The sequence below is a fragment of the Balaenoptera ricei genome, chromosome 8, assembly GCF_028023285.1.
Source record: "Balaenoptera ricei isolate mBalRic1 chromosome 8, mBalRic1.hap2, whole genome shotgun sequence".
NCBI lineage: Eukaryota > Metazoa > Chordata > Mammalia > Artiodactyla > Balaenopteridae > Balaenoptera > Balaenoptera ricei.
In genome coordinates, this window is record NC_082646.1 from 77,083,820 (window position 1) to 77,103,077 (window position 19,258).

At 35.0% G+C, this 19,258-nt stretch overlaps 1 protein-coding gene across 2 annotated transcripts in view; it reads left to right on the plus strand.

Annotated features, from left to right (window-relative positions):
• The window catches only part of PRMT3 (protein arginine methyltransferase 3), a 135,827-nt gene that overhangs the window by 104,089 nt on the left and 12,480 nt on the right, over positions 1 to 19,258 (plus strand). The window contains exons 14-16 of one of the 2 annotated variants that reach the window (XM_059929596.1): positions 12,904 to 12,954; positions 13,151 to 13,238; positions 15,913 to 16,162. In XM_059929596.1, the coding sequence (XP_059785579.1) occupies positions 12,904 to 12,954; positions 13,151 to 13,238; positions 15,913 to 15,917 (144 nt within the window). In that variant the 3' untranslated portion in view covers positions 15,918 to 16,162. Of the gene's footprint in view, positions 1 to 12,903; positions 12,955 to 13,150; positions 13,239 to 15,912; positions 16,163 to 19,258 lie in introns of those variants that run through there. The other variant, XM_059929595.1, reaches the window with a different exon arrangement.

The window sequence follows — 19,258 nt, forward strand, 5'->3', positions numbered from 1 at the left end:
AGAGGCCTATGAGTCAGCTATTACAGTACCTCAGGCAAGAAATGACAGTGACTTGCACAAAGGTAGTTTTAGTGGAGATGGAGAAAAGTGGATGTATTTGAGAGCTATCTAGAAGGTAAAATTGCCAGGACTTGAGCATGGATTAGATAATGAGAGATGAAGGAAAGAGGTCACAGTGGAGACTGCAAGGTTTCTCGCTTTTACAATTTGAAGAATGATGGTACTATTTTGTAAGACAAAGAAACCTGGAAGAACAGGTTTAGAGGTGAGGATAAGAAGCTCATTTATTAGTATGTTGAATTTGAAATACCTTTGAGATATGTAAGTAGTGATGTTCAGTGGAAATTAGAATACTCTTCTGTGGTCTGTCTTGTCAAGTCAGACTTGTGACATATTCTGTCCACATATGATATATGACAGATATATGACAGTAGAATCAAAGAAGTATAGGCAATCATAAAATCACTCTTGAACTAGGATGTATTTTCTAACCTGTGCTACTTCTTGAGGTTAATAGGCTCTAAAAATTTTCTTTTCTCTCTCTCTCTTCCTTTTTTTTTTTGGTAGGCAAATCCAAGGGAGTAGCGTCATGTGCAAATAGAACTTGATCCAAATTAGCTATTCAGGTAGAAGAAAAAGAGTCCATGAGAGAATTAATGGTCTAATTAGTGCAGATGATACTACCCTCCATTTTACTTAATGAATATGTGCCCCAAAATGAGCCTGAGGTGGGAAACACATCTGCTGTTTCTTTAGTTATCTTCCGCTTCCAAGTATTTCTGTAGTATGAGCATCTTGCTGGACTGCATGTGATTCTTGCCTCTAAAGGTATATACAGTAGTCAGCCTTATACACATTCCAAGACCCTCAGTGCATGCCTGAAATCAAGGATAGTACCATACTCTATATATACACTGTGATTTTTCCTATATATACATACTTGTGATAAAGTTTAATTTATAATTAGACACAATAAGAGAATGTTCAAATTGCCAGCATCACTACTCTTGGAGTTCAGGGCCATTACTAAGTACAATAAGGTTTACTCAACAATTGATCAGATACCCGAGTTGGCTACTGAAGTGATTAACGGGTAGGTAGGATAAACAGCAAGGATACTGTGGATACTGTGGATTAACGGGTAGGTAGGATAAACAGCAAGGATACTGTGGACAAAGGGGTGATTCTCAACCTGAGCGGGATGGAGCAGGAGGGCGTGAGGTTTTGTCACACTACTCAGAAGGTCATGGAATTTAAAACTTACTGCTTATTTCTGGAAATTTCCATTTAATATTTTCATGGGTAACTGGTACCGAAGAACGGAAAACAGCAGATAAGTGGGGACTGCTGTATTTTTAATACAACATGGCACTCTGCAAGCCATCTGCTTTATCTGGAGCCCAACCAAAGAAATGGTGATTTGTGCCATTGCCAGAAGAACTGGTATTGAACATATTGAGCGATGGTTTATATTTCAGTCTCCAGTGCAAAACCTTAAGGGGTTTTCCTGAGTGATTTTGATTATCTGAGATTTTTCCAATATGTGACTTATCCTCTATATAATATATGATCTACTGTAAAAGAACGCTTTGTCTCATATTTAAAGGGATTCTAGCTAGTTCTGATATTTTTGAGATTTGGTTAAAGTCCAGGTGTACCCTATGCATTACCTACAAAATTTTGGACACTTCCACTTAATCCTGTCTTATTTTTCATTTTTCCCAGCCACAGAGGGTCCATCCTTTTAAACTGGACCCCTAAGGATTTTAACCTTTTAAAATCTGGATTTCTTCAACCCATTCTCCATGTTTAGTTGCCCCCTTACCTACTTTTGTTCTCTCTCCTTGGAAACATACCATTAAGAAAAACTTAATTTTTAAAAATATATCTTTCCCACTTCATATTAACTTTGAGGTATATGTTTATTGAGTAGAATAGTGGGAAGAATCACCTGCAGTATTTAACTATTATTTAACCTACGCAGAGAGAATGCAGAAGTCCACAAAATGAGGAACCCTGAAGTTGAGTAAGACATCTTGTCCTTGGAGTCAACAGAGATTCCTATGCTTTATCCTCTTTTGAAAGCCATGCTGTAAATGACACTTCTGAATCTGCATTTTAAAAAATTCATTAAAATTGATTCTGAAGCCACCTATTGAGTTATGTTATAAAAGGATTTGAACATCAGTTGTTCTGAAATACAAGTTGAGTGGAATGTTGAAATTCTTAAGCTACATTACGATCATAATTAGTTTTAGATAGGTATAGGGTCATGCTTAAAGTCAGCAATGCCCAGGGTCAGAATAAATTTATGAGAGAAATAATCAAACTCAAGCCCGACTGAAATATTTATCTTAAGCACAGCAATAAGCATAAAAATCAAATAATCAATAATAGTGGACTCTTGATTAACGATGTCAGGGAAGTTCTCCCCAGCCTTATCTCAGAGGCTGCCAATTAGCATTATTAGGTTGTGATAGTAAATGAGTTTGACCAGGTATTTTCCTCTCTGATTCAGGCAGTTATCACTGGAATAATGACCTATAAGGAAGTAATTTTCTCAGTTCAGATTCCCTTTGACTTATGCTCTGGCAGAAACCATCGTAAATATTGGCATTCAGATCTTCTAAAAATCCTAAAGTACTTATTAGTATTTCCAGACATCTGAGGTATATGGATGTATTCACAGGAGAGATCAGTCCACATGCAAAGATGAGTCAAGGATTGGAAAAATAAATTTTTGTTGTATATACCTGTTTACCTAAATCAGTCTATCTTTTTCTTATTTAGAAGACTAGATGAGAAAAGGACCAGTCTTGAAATAGAAGGGAGTTTTCTAAAAATAATTTAAATCAAAGAGGAAAGTTTAAACAGTGGTAATCTAGCACTGTGGTTAAAAACTTCAAGCTTTGGGCTTCCCTGGTGGTGCAGTGGTTAAGCATCTGCCTGCCAATGCAAGGGACACGGGTTCAAGCCCTGGCCGGGGAGGATCCCACATGCCGCGGAGTGGCTGGGCTCGTGCTCCACAACTACTGAGCCTGTGCTCTAGAGCCCGCAAGCCACAACTGCTGAGCCCACGTGCCACAGCTACTGAAGCCTGCACGTCTAGAGTCTGTGCTCCGCAACAAGAGAAGCCATGACAGTGGCAGGCCCGTGCACTGCAACGAAGAGTGGCTCCCACTCACTGCAACTAGAGAAAGCCTGCGCACAGCAACAAAGACCCAACACAGCCAAAAATAAATAAATAAATAAATAAATAAATTTATTAAAAACAAACAAAACCAAAAAAAAACTTCAAGCTTTAAAGCCAGCAGGCCAAGTTTACCAGTATGACTTTAGAAGAGGTATTTAACTTCTCTGAACTTCAAATTTTTATCTAAAAAGTGGAGATAATAACACCAATAATTACCTGCTGGGTATTATTTTGAGTGCTAAATGAGATAGTGCATAAAAGCATTTACCACTATGCCTGGCACATAGAAAATGCTCATAAAATGATCTGATTAATATTTCCATTCACTTTCCTCTCTTGCTACACTTTTTAAAGAAAGGGTTGTTTATTTAGTTTTATTTTTAACATTCATTTCCTTATGGGGATTTAGGATGGTGTGATTTCATAGATTGGATTTACTTGCTCCATCAGGATTGAACAAGCATCACTGATTTGGCTATCAGTACTATCTTAAAGACCAGTTTCTTTACAGGCAAAGATATGCAATGAACTCTTTGACCTGTTCTATCCCTGAATATCTAATGGATTAAAGAAATGAGACCTTATTTCAAAATGCCGCATTTATGCAAATCAGGTGCTTCTCAAAGCAAAATCACTCCTTTCTTCTTACAATTTTGCAGAGAGTCACATTTTTTACTTTCTAGATCACTAAGACAGTGACATAGCTACTACAGCATGCCCGTTCTTTTAACAAGTAATATGTCCTGGCTGTCCCTAAAGTCTGCACCATAGCATTCAATCTGATTTCTTTTTTCTCTTTTCCTCGTCATCCTTTTATTCAGCATCCAACCCCATGAATGGGGGCCCCGAAAGATGTTAAGTCATTGTCTCACTCAGTATTCAGAGATCACAATCAAAAAAACACGTAACTGCTACTAACTAGTATAATTACCTTTGAAAAATTGCAGCCCTAAATGACCAAAAAAAAAAAAGTAATGTTACCAGATTTTTCATTCTCACCCCAGGTGTTGGATAGTTGTTAGAAGGGCTCAGGCGGGGAGGTGGTAGCCATCTTTTTTACTTCACATTTCAAAACAGAAAAAAATCCTATTCATTCCTGGAAGGTAAAGTGTATCACTTCTTCTACTTGTCCCCTATTTCCTGTCTGTCAAGGTTTCTTTCAGTATTCCATCTCCTAGTTTATACTTCTGAAGTTTCATAAAGACAAGAAGCGTCTTGTAGGGCTTCCCTGGTGGCGCAGTGGTTGAGAATCTGCCTGCCAATGCAGGGGACACGGGTTCGAGCCCTGGTCTGGGAAGATCCCACATGCCGCGGAGCAACTAAGCCCGTGTGCCACAACTGCTGAGCCTGCGCGTCTGGAGCATGTGCTCCGCAACAAGAGAGGCCGCAATAGTGAGAGGCCCGCGCACCGCGATGAAGAGTGGCCCCCGCTTGCCGCAACTAGAGAAAGCCCTCGCACAGAAACGAAGACCCAACACAGCCAAGAATAAAAATAAATTAATTAAAAAAAAAAAAAAAAGTGTCAACTTAAAACTACTCAATACCTGTCAACAGTAGATTGGATAAATAAACTGTATAGTCACATATGTCTTAGAGCCATATAACAGCGTAGGTAATATGCAATAGTATAAGTGAATCTCAAAAACAATAATAAAGAAAATTAGCCAGACACAAAAGACTACACGATATATGTTGAAGTGCATAATAGGGAAAATGAATCTGTTTTAGAAATCAGGGCAGTTAGTGAGATAAGTGTTGGCGAGGATGTGGAGAAAAGGGAAGCCTTGTGCACTTTCGGTGGGAATGTAAATTGTTGCAGCTACTATAGAAAACAGTATGGAAGTTCCTGAAAAAATTAAAAATAGAACTACCATATGATCCAGCAATCCCACTTCTAGGTATATATCCAAAGGAAATGAAAACAGGATCTTGAAGAGGTATCTGCACTCCCATGGTCATTGCAGCATTATTTATGATAGTAAAGATTTGGAAATAACCTAAGTGTCCATCAGTGGAATAGACAAAGAAGATATACCATATACATATATATATATATATACACACACACACACACACGCACACATATATGGAATATTATTCCGCTGTAAAAAGAAGGAAATCTTGCCATTTACCACAACATGGATGGACCTTGAGGGTATTATGCTAAGTGAAATGTCAGAAGAAAACAAATATTGTTTGATACCACTTGTACATAGAACCTAAATAAAAAGACCAGACTCAGAAACAGAGATCAGAATGGTAGTTACGAGGGAGTGTGGGATGGGAGAAATGGGGAAATGTTGGTCAAGGGTACAAACTTCTAGTTATAAGTTGAATAAGTTCTGGAGATCCAATGTACATCATGGTGACTATAGTTAATAGTACTATATTATATACTTGAAGGTTGCCAAGAGACTAGATTTTAAATGTTCTCATCACACACAAAAAAAATGTGATATGATGGGGGTTTAGCTAATGCTATGGCGGTAATCGTTTTGCAATGTATTAGTGCCTTAAATCAACACATGGCACACCTTACGTTACACATTGTTATATGTCAATTATATCTCAATAAAGCTGGGGGAAAAAATCAGGGTAGTAGTTACCCTGTGGGGGTGCCTAGGGTTGGCTAGGTGCCTAGGGGGACTGCTGGGTGCTGGGGTGTTTTGGTTCTTGATCTGAGTGTGGGTCTCATAGCTGTATTCTGTTTGAAAATTCACCATGGTGTGCACTTCTGTGTACTTTTCTGCATGTCCATTATACATTAAAAGGTTTTTTTAAGTGAAAATATTGGTAAATCTCAGTGAATATTGAATGTATAAAATAATAATATCTTGTGTTTATAGCTAGGAAGAAATGTAAAGGAGTTAGGCCACGTAAGGTATCAATCTAAGGAACGTCAGAATTAAAGTATTTACGTTTTAGGTTCTGAAGGGGTGATCTCTTCTGCTCCGTAAAACCACTTTCATAAGCAATTTTGAGCAATTTTGAAATTACAAGGGAGAAATACAAGTAAATTTTAAAGGAATTTCAGTTATAATTTGGGAATATTTTAAGTAAATCAAAAATTAGTTACGTTGAGTTTTTCAGCAAAAGTACCTTTTAAAAATATTCTGTGACCTGTGGTCTGTTTTGATGCTTTCCATATTGCTTGATCTATTTCTAAACACTACTCAGTTTGGCAATATCCCTTGAGAAGTATATGGCACTTAACGTGTATTGTTCCCTAGAGGAATCAGGAAAGAAAGAAAAGATGCAAATTTCCTCTTGGGATAAAATAGAAAATTAATTGAAGAGGGAAGAGTCTATAATTTAAGCTATTGTTAACATTGGGAGAATATCATAATATGTAATTTTCATTTTTGTTGATTATGTCTTCTTAGTTTAAATACCTGTTATCACCATCAGAGTTCATGCTGTTTATGCAGCAGCTTTGTATGGCCTGTATTTGTATCTTCATCTGGTTGATTTATAGACAATGATGTAAGGTTAAAACGTATAATCTTTTTTATGCAGTATCTTCTTTTTCTTTACTTGCTTCAGACTCATCGTCAATTAGCTTTTGAATTCCATACTAAGATTTTGAAAGAAATACTCCAACAAAAAATGAATTGTATTTTTGTTATAGTGATTCTGCTGCATGGATTACAAGCACTCTATCTCCATGCTTGGATAAACTCCATCAAAAGCACATTATCCTCCTACTTCTGTGGCCAGCTGCCTAATTGTATCTGCTGTAACCACACGCTGTTGGAACATGATACCAATGAAGAACAGAAATGATAAATTACTCCCTGCAGGTGATAGTGATAATGATAATTTTTAATTTCCTTCTTCATCATAAGGTGTAGTCTGATCTTATTTCATTGGCTGCCATCCTGTTACATACACACATAATATGTCTGCTTTAAAGAAGTACTCATCACACCAAAATACATGAGAAAGTAATTCGTTTTTATTCCATGTCATTGTTCTTCAAATGAGCATGTATAAAACGAACTGCATCTACCTTTGTATGTATGGGATGAAAAAGCAAAAAGTGGCTTAAAACAGATTTTCAAATGATTCAATTTACAAATGCTGTGAGTTATGTTTTTCCTTTTTGTGAAATCCACAAAGCAGAAACAAACAGCTCATTGTGAAACTCTGTTCTAATACTTAAGAATATTTAAGATGCACAATAAAGCTACATGTCTGTATTATTTTCCTGTGTACTTCAAAGTAATTATGGAAGATTCTCACCAAATTACAAGCGTGATCAAACTGTCCCAGAAATTTACTGTATATTTTTCTTTCACTCTGTTTCCTTCTGTCATCATCACTGTTGTTCGTAATTACCACTCATTCTTTCTCTAAGTCTAAGTGACTTTTATAACTAAAATTTTTCTGACTGTGGTGTGTGGTTTAAGTCAGTGAAATTTTATTTGTTTCATTGTGACCTTGCCTTTGCAGATTAACCCAGCTCCTATAGATAACTGATTTCAATGCTTATTTTTCTCCTTAGCATTCCCTTTGCCCCTGACTAGAGATATGTATGGAACAAAAGGGACATTTATTCTGTGGTCAGGCCTTCAAACCTATCTGATCTTTTTCAAGCACATGTCAAGTTGTGCTGCAGTTATTCATTACCATTGCCTATTAGTCATCATTTTCAATTTCCTGTGGTGGTTGTTTATTCTTGTATTTGAATGACTTCCACAGACAGAGTGTAAGTTTATTGAAATTAACATTTAAAACACCTAGAGATAGCCTGTCAAAGTGATGGTAACAAGGAGGTGAAACTATAATTGAAAAATAGTTGTATGTTTATATTCTGCAACAAAATGAATAGTTTTGTCCCCAAATCAGCTGACATATTTGATTGTTTATAATGGCCTTGCAGAAATAAAAACACTGATCATAGTTCCACTAGTTTATATGACTATGTTTCAAGTTTAAGGTTTTTTCCTCTTTTTTCTAATATCTATTTTAATTATCAAGGATCATTTATACAGGGGGGGAAAAAAAAAAGGAAGCCCTTTCCCTAACGTGGCATTTTAGGCCTTGCTTGTGTTTGAGAGTAAATACCATTTTAAAACCAGAAAATCCCTTTGGTTTTTCAGAGCAAGCCTCTTCCACTTTCTCAGTTAAGTGAATGCTGCCTCTCTGATGAGTACATTATCTGCGTGTAATTTTAAATCCCAGGTGAATTTCTTTCTGACTTCTCCTCATGCTTCTGATTAATGTTTGCTATGGAACTGATTTTAATACTACCTTCAACCAAACATCATTAGGAGGGTAAATCTGCATGAGGAGTTGGATATACTGTAATGCACTTCAGAGGGAACTATAAAATAGCTGTCTTTCATTTTTATTTTTCTTTCTTATTTTATTTATTTGTCTTCAGGCTTATAAACTGTTTTTTGGTTACCCCCAAACTACTCAATATTTCACTGTAGTTTTGGGTATCTGGGCAAGGGTTAATTTCTTTTTTGATTTTTAACTAAATTTCATAGATAGTTGGATTTGGGGATTGGAAGACAGTTCTATATCTTTGTATTCTCAAATCTTTTTATTTTTTAAATTTTGTTGTAAACTTGTGTATCAGCTTCTTCTCTTTGTTAAGACCTATATTCTATAATTATAATTCTGCAGTGTTCTACTATATTAACATTACCAGTCTGTTTTTTATCAGAGTTAAATATATGACATTATCACTTAGTGTATTTTATATATATTTCAGACTCAGGTCACATTTTCTGATAATGTTGTAAGAGCTTTTTTTAAACCCAAATTTGTTGTTTTCACAAAAGGTTTTATTAGCTAACTAGGGTTTTTTTTCCCCTCCACTTTCTTTTTTGGTAACATAGAGTATAAGGAATACATAAAAACGTATGTATAACTTAAAGAATAGTTATAATGTAACTGTCTCCCCATGAAACCCACTTACTAAAATCTTTAAAAATCTTCTTAATGTTTTCATACAGTTTCAATAGTTTTTATTACTGTTACTATTCTGTTTACACCTTTTCTCCTCTACCTACTACTTTCCCTTAATTTGCTTTTGCTAATCTCTTCTTTGAGAAGAAAAATAGTTATTGAAAATGTTCTTTTTGTAGAATTACTAGTTGGGGAAAACTTGTCATTCTTTTTCTTCAAATTCATTTAGTTCCTACTATATATTAGACACTGCCCTAACCCTTGGGGTGCAGAGATGAGTGATTTTTGAGAGTCATTAAGGGAAATGTACAAAGGTAATAGTTGAATTGAATGCCTCTCTATGCAATACTATAGATTATTTAACTCAAGTATTATTAAAAATAACTTATTATCACAGAAGTTGTTCATATTTATGGGAAATGTAAATTATAGATAAGCATAAAGAATATGAATATTCCAAATCTATCATCCACTTTCAATAGCTTGGTGAAATCTTTCCATATAGATGTATATATTCACATTTGTGTAACACAGAATAAGTGCCCATAATAAATATATATTATTCTTTTCACCTAATAGTATATCACAACTATTTTTCAAAATCAGTAAATATTTGTCTACAGGATTACTTTTGATGGCCAAATGGTATTCTATTATTTGTAGATTTTATGCTTTATTAACTGACCACCTGTTGTTGAAAATGTGGGCTAAAATTGACATGTTTAAATCTTTGCAAACATACTTAATTTTTGGAAGTTTTTAATTACTGGATCAATGAGTATGTACATTATATGAAATCTTAGTTGTGTGCATGAAAACAGAAAAGTGCACTAATCGTAAGTATAGTTTGGTAAAATTGCACAAAGTGATTACCCCGCCATATACCCAGCATTCAACTTAAGAAACAGAGTATTACCAGCAACCCAGGAGCCTATCATGTAACCCCTTCCAGTTTCTACCCGTATTGCAAGGATAACTACTATTCTGATTTGTAACACTAAATTAGTTTTGCTATCTTTGAATTTCCTGTGTATAAATTGAATCACATCGTGTGTACTATTTTGTGTCTGACTTCTTTTTAATACAGATGTTTTATCTTTTAATACGTATTACTTAATTCCCCTCGAAAGGTTATTTCAGTTTACTTTCCCAGCATGAATGCTCCTTTCCCCACTAATTGTAGATATTATCATTTAAAAAATCCTTTCCTCAACATGATCAAGGAAAATTGTATCATGTTGTCTTAATTTACTTATTTTTTTCTAAGTAGGTGAAACAGTTTCTTTAACATGTTTATTAATCATTTGATTTTTCTTTTGTAAATTTCCTGCTTTTCTTTTGTTAGTTTCTTTTGACGTATTGCTTTCTTATTAATTTGTAGTAGCGTAATGTACAAAGGACAGTGACCCTTTGTTACCTATATTGTAAATACTCTCAGATCTGTTATTCATCTTTCAATTTTGTTACTAAAATTTAAATTTTTCTTTATTAAGTTTCTGCCTTGCATATGATACTTAAAAATAAACCTTCTTTATTTCCAGATTTTATAAACACTTGTATATACTGGTGGGATTTCATTCTTCCTCCCTCCTACCCCTCCACCCCCTGCACTGATCTTTGTGCATACATGTGCATACATTGAAAACCCCACCAGATGATGTTATAATTTTTGCATTAAAAAACCATAGGTATCTTAAAGGAATTCAGAGGGGAAACATAGTGTTTTATATTTACCCAACTATTTATCGTTCTTCTCTCATTTTTGATGTTTCAGGTTTCCTTCCAGTATTATTGCCCATCAGCCTGAAGAACTTCCTTTAAAATGTCTTCTAAAAAGCCTGTTGGCAATGGATTCTTTTAATATTCCTTCACTTGAAAATTCATTTATTTTATCTTCATTCCTAAAGGATGTTTTTCCTGGATATAGAATTTTGAAAGGTTTTTTTGTTTGTTTTTGTTTGTTTTGTTCCAATATCTTTTTCTTTTCCATCTGGACCTCCTATTAAGTGTATGTTAGCTCCACAGGTCCCTGAGGCTCTGGGCATTTTATTTCAATCTTTTCCCCTTGTTTTTTAAAATTAGATAATTTCTGTTGATCTAACTTCAGATTCACTGACCTTGTCCCCCTCTATCATCTCCATTCTGCAATTCAGCAATTCAGCCCAGGAAGTTTTTTGTTCCAGTTATAGTGTTTTTCAGTTCTGAAATTTCCATTTGGTTCTCTTTTCATAGTTTCTATTTCTGTACTGAGAATTCCTATCTTTTGATTCATTTCAGTGTGTTTCTTTTACATCATTGCTATTAACTTATACCAGCATAGTTATTTGCTTTAAGTCTTTGTCTAATAGTACCAGCATCTGGGTCATCTCAGCACTGGCATCTGTTGATTGTCTTTTCTCTTGAAAGTTGGTTACATTTTCCTGGACTTTGTATGTTGAGTAATATTGGATTGTATCCTGGATATTGTGGACTCTTAGTTGGGTTATAATCATGTGGACAGTGTTGATGTTTGTTGTTAACAGGCAGTCCATCCGAAGTCAAAATATAAGTTCTGTCAACAGTGTCTTGGCAGACAATGGTTCACATCTCATTTCCATTCTCTAAGAGTTTGCTATACTGTTTTGGGTCTCTCCTGCACATACACAGTTTAGGGATTGGTCTGAGACTTATACAGGTTTTTCAGTTTGACAGAATTATATAGTATTTTGATTCTCTCTTGGTATCTAAAGTATAATGAACCTCAAGGTTAAATATTGAATTTGGTTTGGGCCCAATCCACATTAACCTTACGGATCAATAAAACTCCACATTCTTAACAAAAGCAGGAAAGTACAGTAATTAGCTTTATAGTGATTTTTCAGTAATCAGTTTCCAGTTTTTAAGACTTTATAAGCTTTATTTAATGCCAGTTTTAAAATAGATTAAGTCAAGCCTGTCCCACTAGTGAAAGAAAAAGGAATGGTATCATTTAAATTTTAAACAAAAATAAGTGAAAATTATTTATTTGTTTGAACATGTTAATTTCTTCTAGAGGCCTTTTTGTAAACTGTTAGAGTAAACCTGAGAGTTACGTTGGAGTTTCTTCTTTAGGTATTTGCCTACACATACGTTTAATTTGAATAGTCTTGTTTTTGTTTTCAGGAAAAAAATACATAATATTTTAAAATTTCATTTATCTCATCACAAAAATAATCATAGTACTTTGCTTTAAAATTGGATGAACAAGATGAGAAGAAATTAAATGAGCTGGCTTCATATAAAAGAGTATGTTTTAGTTATTTAGTGCTATGTTAGCAAACCACTCCAAAACTTAGCGCCTTGAAGTAAAAAATCATGTAGGTTTACTTGTCTGTGTTTCTGCAGTCTGGACTGGACTTACATACTAGTTCTGCTCCTAGGGTTTTTCATGCTGCTGCAGTTGTGTGGAGGCTTGACTCACATGGCAGCATCTCAGTGGAAGAGTCTGGATGGGCGAGGGGCCGCATGAGCCTCTCTCCATGTAGATTCTCACCTTTCAGTGGTCCACCACGGTCATTTCTCTAATTTAACATATACTGAGTATTTGATTAGCCTTGTTACCCTTATTATTATGTTGTTTCTGTGGGGAAAAGCCAAATTATATTACTTTATTTTTACTAATATCATGTTTTCCAGGAAAAATAGTGACCTGCCATAAGTTTAAGAGTGTCTGATATTGGAAATGGTTTCTTATTTGCCATGGCTTAAGACTGTATAGTCAATTGTTATGTAATTAGTTTAATAATTATTTATATTCCTTTGTTTTTAAACAGGCATTTGCTGGCTACTTCGATATATATTTTGAGAAGAATTGCCACAACAAGGTAAGTATCACGAGTTGTGTCATAAGAATTAATTATGTGAAATACATTGTATTTTATTTTTGTGCCCCGAGGTGTTTGATCATAAGCATTTTGCTGTTGTAAGCAGTTGGAGCTTGTATTTGGTGTAGTAGATTAATGCACCATGATATTAAAAATCTTGTACTTCATCAGGTACTTTTGAACTCTACCAATGCAGGTCGTGTTCTCTACGGGCCCCCAGAGTACCAAAACACACTGGAAGCAAACAATATTCCTATTGGAAAAGCCATTTTCAGTTAAAGCAGGTAAGAAAGAAGAAGGGGGGAAATGTCTTATCCATTCTGAAGTAAACAATATTCATTCATTCTACAACCACTTTTTCTATGCCCACTGTATTTGAAGCAATATGACATACTAAGATAAGTTGTTCTTAGAGTTTACCATGTATATAAATTTTAGGTGGCATATCGTTTCATTAAAGAAGTAAGTTAAAGAAAACTTTTATTTAAATTTAATTTCTGCCAGTTAAAATATATGTGACATTATGTAGCTCTTATTTTGAGTACCACAAAATCAGAAAATTTTTCTTTAAGCAATAGCTAATACGTGTTAAGTAGCAAATATAAATAAAAGAAAATGTTCTCATTTCCCAAGTGACTAAAGAGAAATATCACCAATAGAAGTAAAGTATAAATTAAAGACAATGTCATTCAGTAGTTATTATATTCAAAATATATTTTTGTCTAGAATGCTCTCCACTGTGTGCACCTCCTCAAATCTTACATAGTGTTTGAAGACTGATCCAATTCTACATTCATCTCATTGATTGTTCACTTACATGAGCACCTATAGTTCTTACATACCTACACATTTAACTCCAAAAGTTAGAATTTGATTAGGAATTTTTTTTTAACTGCTTATTATGTATAAGTCTTCTTGTCCCATCACTGAAAGCCTTCTGACTGTAGGAAAACTGAATGTAGAACAGACTTCATTGTAAAGATATTCAACATCAAAGTTTTTCTGTGTCTCAAAAGCAACACTGAGCAAAAATTTGCAGAATGATTCCTACAATATATGATTTATATGAAGTTTAAAAACATGTAAAACAGCTGTATGTATACACACACATAGTAAAAGTAAGAAGCAACACTTAAGAATGGTAACCACTGAATTCATGGTAGTGGTTCCCTTTAGGGAAGGATGGAAGTAGGATCAGGGAAGGCTACAAAGGGGGTTTAGTGCCATGTATCTGAACTATTTCTTTTCAAAACTGAAGGAACTGTGGCAGAATGTTAAGATTTGACAAAGCTGAGTAGAGGTCATTAAATCATTCTCTTTGTGTTTAAAATATTTCATAAAATTCTAATGTGGTTTTGATTTCACTGTTGAGGCATAAAGGAATTTAGTAGATGCAAATAAACACTGTTAGAGTAAAGCAGCACCTTGTCATTTTTTCACTTTGAGGTTGCAGTGCTATGGAAATAAAACCTTGATGGCGTCATTTTCTCTTTCTCTAGAAAGCTAGAGCACAGCAAAACTGAGATGAAGCCAACACATCCTCATTTCTGTTTCTTTGTTTTGTTTTTTGTTTAGCTCTGGTATTTGGATTGATTTTGGGAAAATTGAAAATACTGCTTTTTTTCCTCACTGTAACCATTTTGTTGTCTTAATGCTAAAATTCTAAAGGCAATATTAATTCTCTCATGTTTTAATCTTGAGGGGGATTTAAGATAGCGTTAGAATTTTCTCCTACCTAATTACAACAAAGTATTATTTGATGCCTAGTGAAATTTTGAAATCCTAAATATTCTTTACCCAGTAATCCTTAGAGTAATTGATTCAGCTTTTTCAGAATACTGTGAAGAAGGTCTATGATTCTAATGTTGCCCTCTGGCACCATCTACATTCTCTATTTCTTTCATTGCCATTGTGTGTACTCATATTTAAATGGTAAGGCCAATAGGCTCCCCTAAAATAGCACAGCCTGCGGAGAGTTTGAAAGGGGAATTTCAAAGTAAGGAAAATATGGTCATCCTCAGTTACAAGAATTTTTTTTTTAACCCTGCTATAGTAAGCCTTTGGTGGTAGTACTGATGAATAGAAGCCAGAAGCTCTGGGGCAGAGTATTGGGGTACACACTAGTCAGAAAAAGAGCTCTGGAGATCTCCATAAGATACGCCCTTGAGTTTTAGATGAGTGCTAAGATGTGTGTATGTGGGATGAAATGCCTGAGGTCAGGCAAAGCAGTTGGAGTAGTTGTGAACCAAATATTTCCCAGCATTTACACAGGGCTGTGGGGTATTCAAATTTCAACAAGCTAGAGTAGGGCATCTTTCTGGACTCTATTCAGTGGAGATTCCAGAAGGACCATAGTAGCGGGAATAAACTATCCCTTGAGTAAAGGCAACTCTGGATGGTCCTTAACAAAGCTTAAAAACAAGTCTTAAGAGGAAAAACTGAACTGCATGTAACCTTAATAGCAACAAAGGAGAACAATAAAATCAGATGTTCAACGACATAAAATTCAAAATGGCCAGCATTCAATCAAACATGGAATGCAGGGAAATACCAGTCAGTAGAAACAAACCCAGAAATGATAGAATTAGCACACAAGCATGTTGAAACATATTATAACTACTTTTATATGAACATAGGAAAATATGAGAAGATATTTACAATCCAAATAGGACTTCTAGAGATGGAAATTACAACATCTGAAGTGAAAATGTCATTTGATGGAGTTAACGGCAGGAAAGATCAGAGAACGTAAAGATACAGCAATAAAATGTATCCAAAAAGAAGCACAGAGAGGGAGAGAAAAGATTTTTTTTTAAAAATTAATGTATCCACAGTAACCTGTGGGAAAATATGCAGCATTCAACCTTAAATATAATAGTAGAAGTCCATGGAAGAAGCAGGGGCAGAAAACATAATGGATAAAATTTTCTTATATTTGATAAAAACTATAATTCACAGATTGAAGATATTGAGTGAACTCCAAGAAATTGAGTGAACTCCAAGAAGGATCAACACAAAGAAAACAACCCCAAGATACATCATAAACAAATTGCTGATATGCAGTGATAATTTAAAAAAAAAAAAAACTTTAACCAGAGAAAAAGAAAACAGAGAGAGAGGAGCAGACCAACAATACAAAATATATTAAAGTAAGCTCTTCAAGTGGAAAGAAAATATCACCAAAATTTTCAATATTTAGAAAATTCCACTCTAAACAAAGGAATGGAAAATGCCAGAAATGGTAAATGTGTGAGTATAAAGAAAAGCCTTTAGTTTCTCACCTTTTAATTTCTTAAAAGATAATTGACTATTTAAAGCAAAAATAATAATGCATTGTGTGTTTTAAAACATATGGAGACAAAATATATGGCAATGATTAAAAAAAGAAATTAATTAGAAAATGGAAATATATTGTAAAGTCCTTACACTTAGATGAAGCAATTTAATGGTGAACTGATGAATTAAGTATGTACATTGTAAACCCCAGAGCAACAGCTAAAAATTTTTAAATTAAACCACAAAATATAGCTAATAAGCTAGTAGTGGAGATAAAACAGAATCCTGAAAAGACTATTCAATTCAAGAGAAGATAGGAACATAAACAGATGGACAAATAGAAAACAAAAGGTATGATGGTAGACTTAAATTCAAACATATTGATAATTATATTAAATATGAATGGTCTGTACATCCAGATGATGGAATTTCATTCAGTGCTAAAAAGAAATGAGTTATGAGCCCATGAAAAGACATGGAGGAATCTTAAACACATATTACTAAGTGAAAGAAGCCAATCTGAAAAGGCTATACACTGTGTGATGTGTGATAATGACATTCTGGAAAAAGCAAAACTATGGAGATAATAAAAAGATCAGTGGTTGCCAGGGGCAGGGGATACAAATAAGCAGAACCCAGAGGGTTTTAGGGCAGTGAAGATACTCTTTATGATATTATAATATGGATATATGTCATTTACATGTGTCCAAACTTGTAGAATGTGTAACACCAAGAGTGAACCCTAAGGTAAGCTACAGAATTTTGGTGATTATGATGTATCATCAATGTGGGTGCATCCTTGGTTTAAAAAAAAAAAAAAAAGTACCATTCCAATGAGTGATGTTGATAGTGGGGGAGGCTGTGCATATGTGGGGGCCGGGGGATATGGGAAGCCTCTGTACCTTCCTCTCAGTTTTGTTGTAAACATAAACCTGCTTTAAGAAGTTAAGTCTTTTGGGAAGATCCCACATGCCGCGGATCAACTGGGCCTGTGAGCCACAATTACTGAGCCTGCGCGTCTGGAGCCTGTGCTCCGCAACAAGAGAGGCCGCGATAGTGAGAGGCCCGCGCACCGCGATGAAGAGTGGCCCCTGCTTGCCACAACTAGAGAAAGCCCTCGCACAGCAACGAAGACCCAACACAGCCATAAATAAATAAAAATAAATAAATTTTTTAAAAAAAGTTGTCTTTTAAAATATGTTAATAGTCTAAACATGCCAATTAAAAGGCAGAAATAAACTGAATAAAAGCAAGAACTAACTAAATGCTGTTTACAGGAAACACAATTAATATAAAGACAGTAATTCCGGTTCCCAGTGATGTAAGTGCATTCATCCCATCTGTCTCACTGAATGCAGCTTTAAAACCAGAATGCATGGAACAGCTCTTTGAGATCTCTGAAAAGTACATAATAGCAGATAAGTTGGAGAAGATGACCAGAATTCGAAGTACCCCTGAACTGGTGGTAAATTTGTGATTAGTTTTCCTTCAGTATCCCCTAGCCTGTACTCCAGACAGCCTGAAGCTCAAAAGAGGGCCTCAGCACAGACAGGAAGAGCTCCCAAAGGAGCCCTCTGATTCTAGCTTGAGGAGTGGGGAAAGGGTCTCCTAATGCTTAGAGAGAGTGGGGGGAAATTCCCATTTTTCTTTTCCATGTTTCTTCTCTTCTCCCATATTGCAGCCCCCAAGTAATCCTACAGTGGTGGCAGCAGTAACAGTGGCAGCAGTGGGGACCTGCAGACCCATAGGTAAATGAGTGGGTGTGGCTGTGTTCCAATTAAATTTTATTTACAAAATCAGCAGCCAGACTCAAAAGCCTTCCATAAAACAAATCTCCAGGCACAGATTGCTTCATTGCAAATTCTCCCAACGACTTAAAGGGAGAAATAACACCAGTTCTACATAGTCTCTTCCAGAAAATGAAGAGAGCTAATTTTATGAGGGCAGTATTATCTTGATACCAAAAATTAGACAAAGGTAGTACAAGAAAATTAAACTGCAGACCAGTGTCCCTCATGAATATAGATGTAGAAATCCTCAACAAAATAGTAGCAAATTGAATCCAGCATACATGTATAAGAAGAAAACACACCATGACCAAGTGGGTTTTATTCCAGGAATGCAAGGCTAATTCAATATTTTAAAATCTTGTAATGCAGTCCACCATGCTAACAGTCTAAAGAAGAAAAGCCACATGATCATATCAGTGGATGCAGAAAAAACATTTGACAAAATTCAATATCCATTCATGACAAGTACAGCAAACTAGAAATAAAAGAGAACTTCCTCAGCCTGGCAAATGGCATCCATACAGTCTGTAGCTAGCATCATACTGAATAGAGAAGGACTAAATGCTTTCTCCCTAAATTTGAGATAAGGCAAGGATGTCCACTCTCACCACTCCTACACTCTTATATTGGAAGTCTTAGCCAGTGCAATAAGAAATGAAAAAGAATTAAAAGCCACTGGAAAGGAAGAAATAAAGCTGTTGTTATTTATAGGTAATGTGTACATAGAAAGTTCTAAGAAATCGACCAAAAAAACTACAGAACTAGTAAGTGACTTTAGCAAGGTAGAAATTGATAGGCTGATTCTAAAATTTATATGCAAATGCAGAAGACCTAGGGTAGCCAAACAATTTTAAGAACCGTATTGGAATTCTTATACTATGTGAATTCTAAACTTACTTAAAAATTACATTAACCAAGACAGTATAATATTGGCATATAAAAAGTAGATACATAGATTAATATAACAATAGGAAATCCAGAGTCGCAGTTTTGTATAGTCAATTAAATTTTTCCAAAGGGCCAATGTAAATTCAATGGGAAAAGGATAGTCTTTTCAAAAAATGGTGTTAGAATGACTGAATATTCATAAAGGAAAATAATGAATCTCAGTTTTTATCTGACACCAGATATATAAAAACCAACTTTAAATGGTTGGTAGACCTAAATATAAAAGCTTGAAACTGTAAAACTTCTAGACGATAACATAAGAGAGAATCTTGAGACTTGAGGTAGGCAAA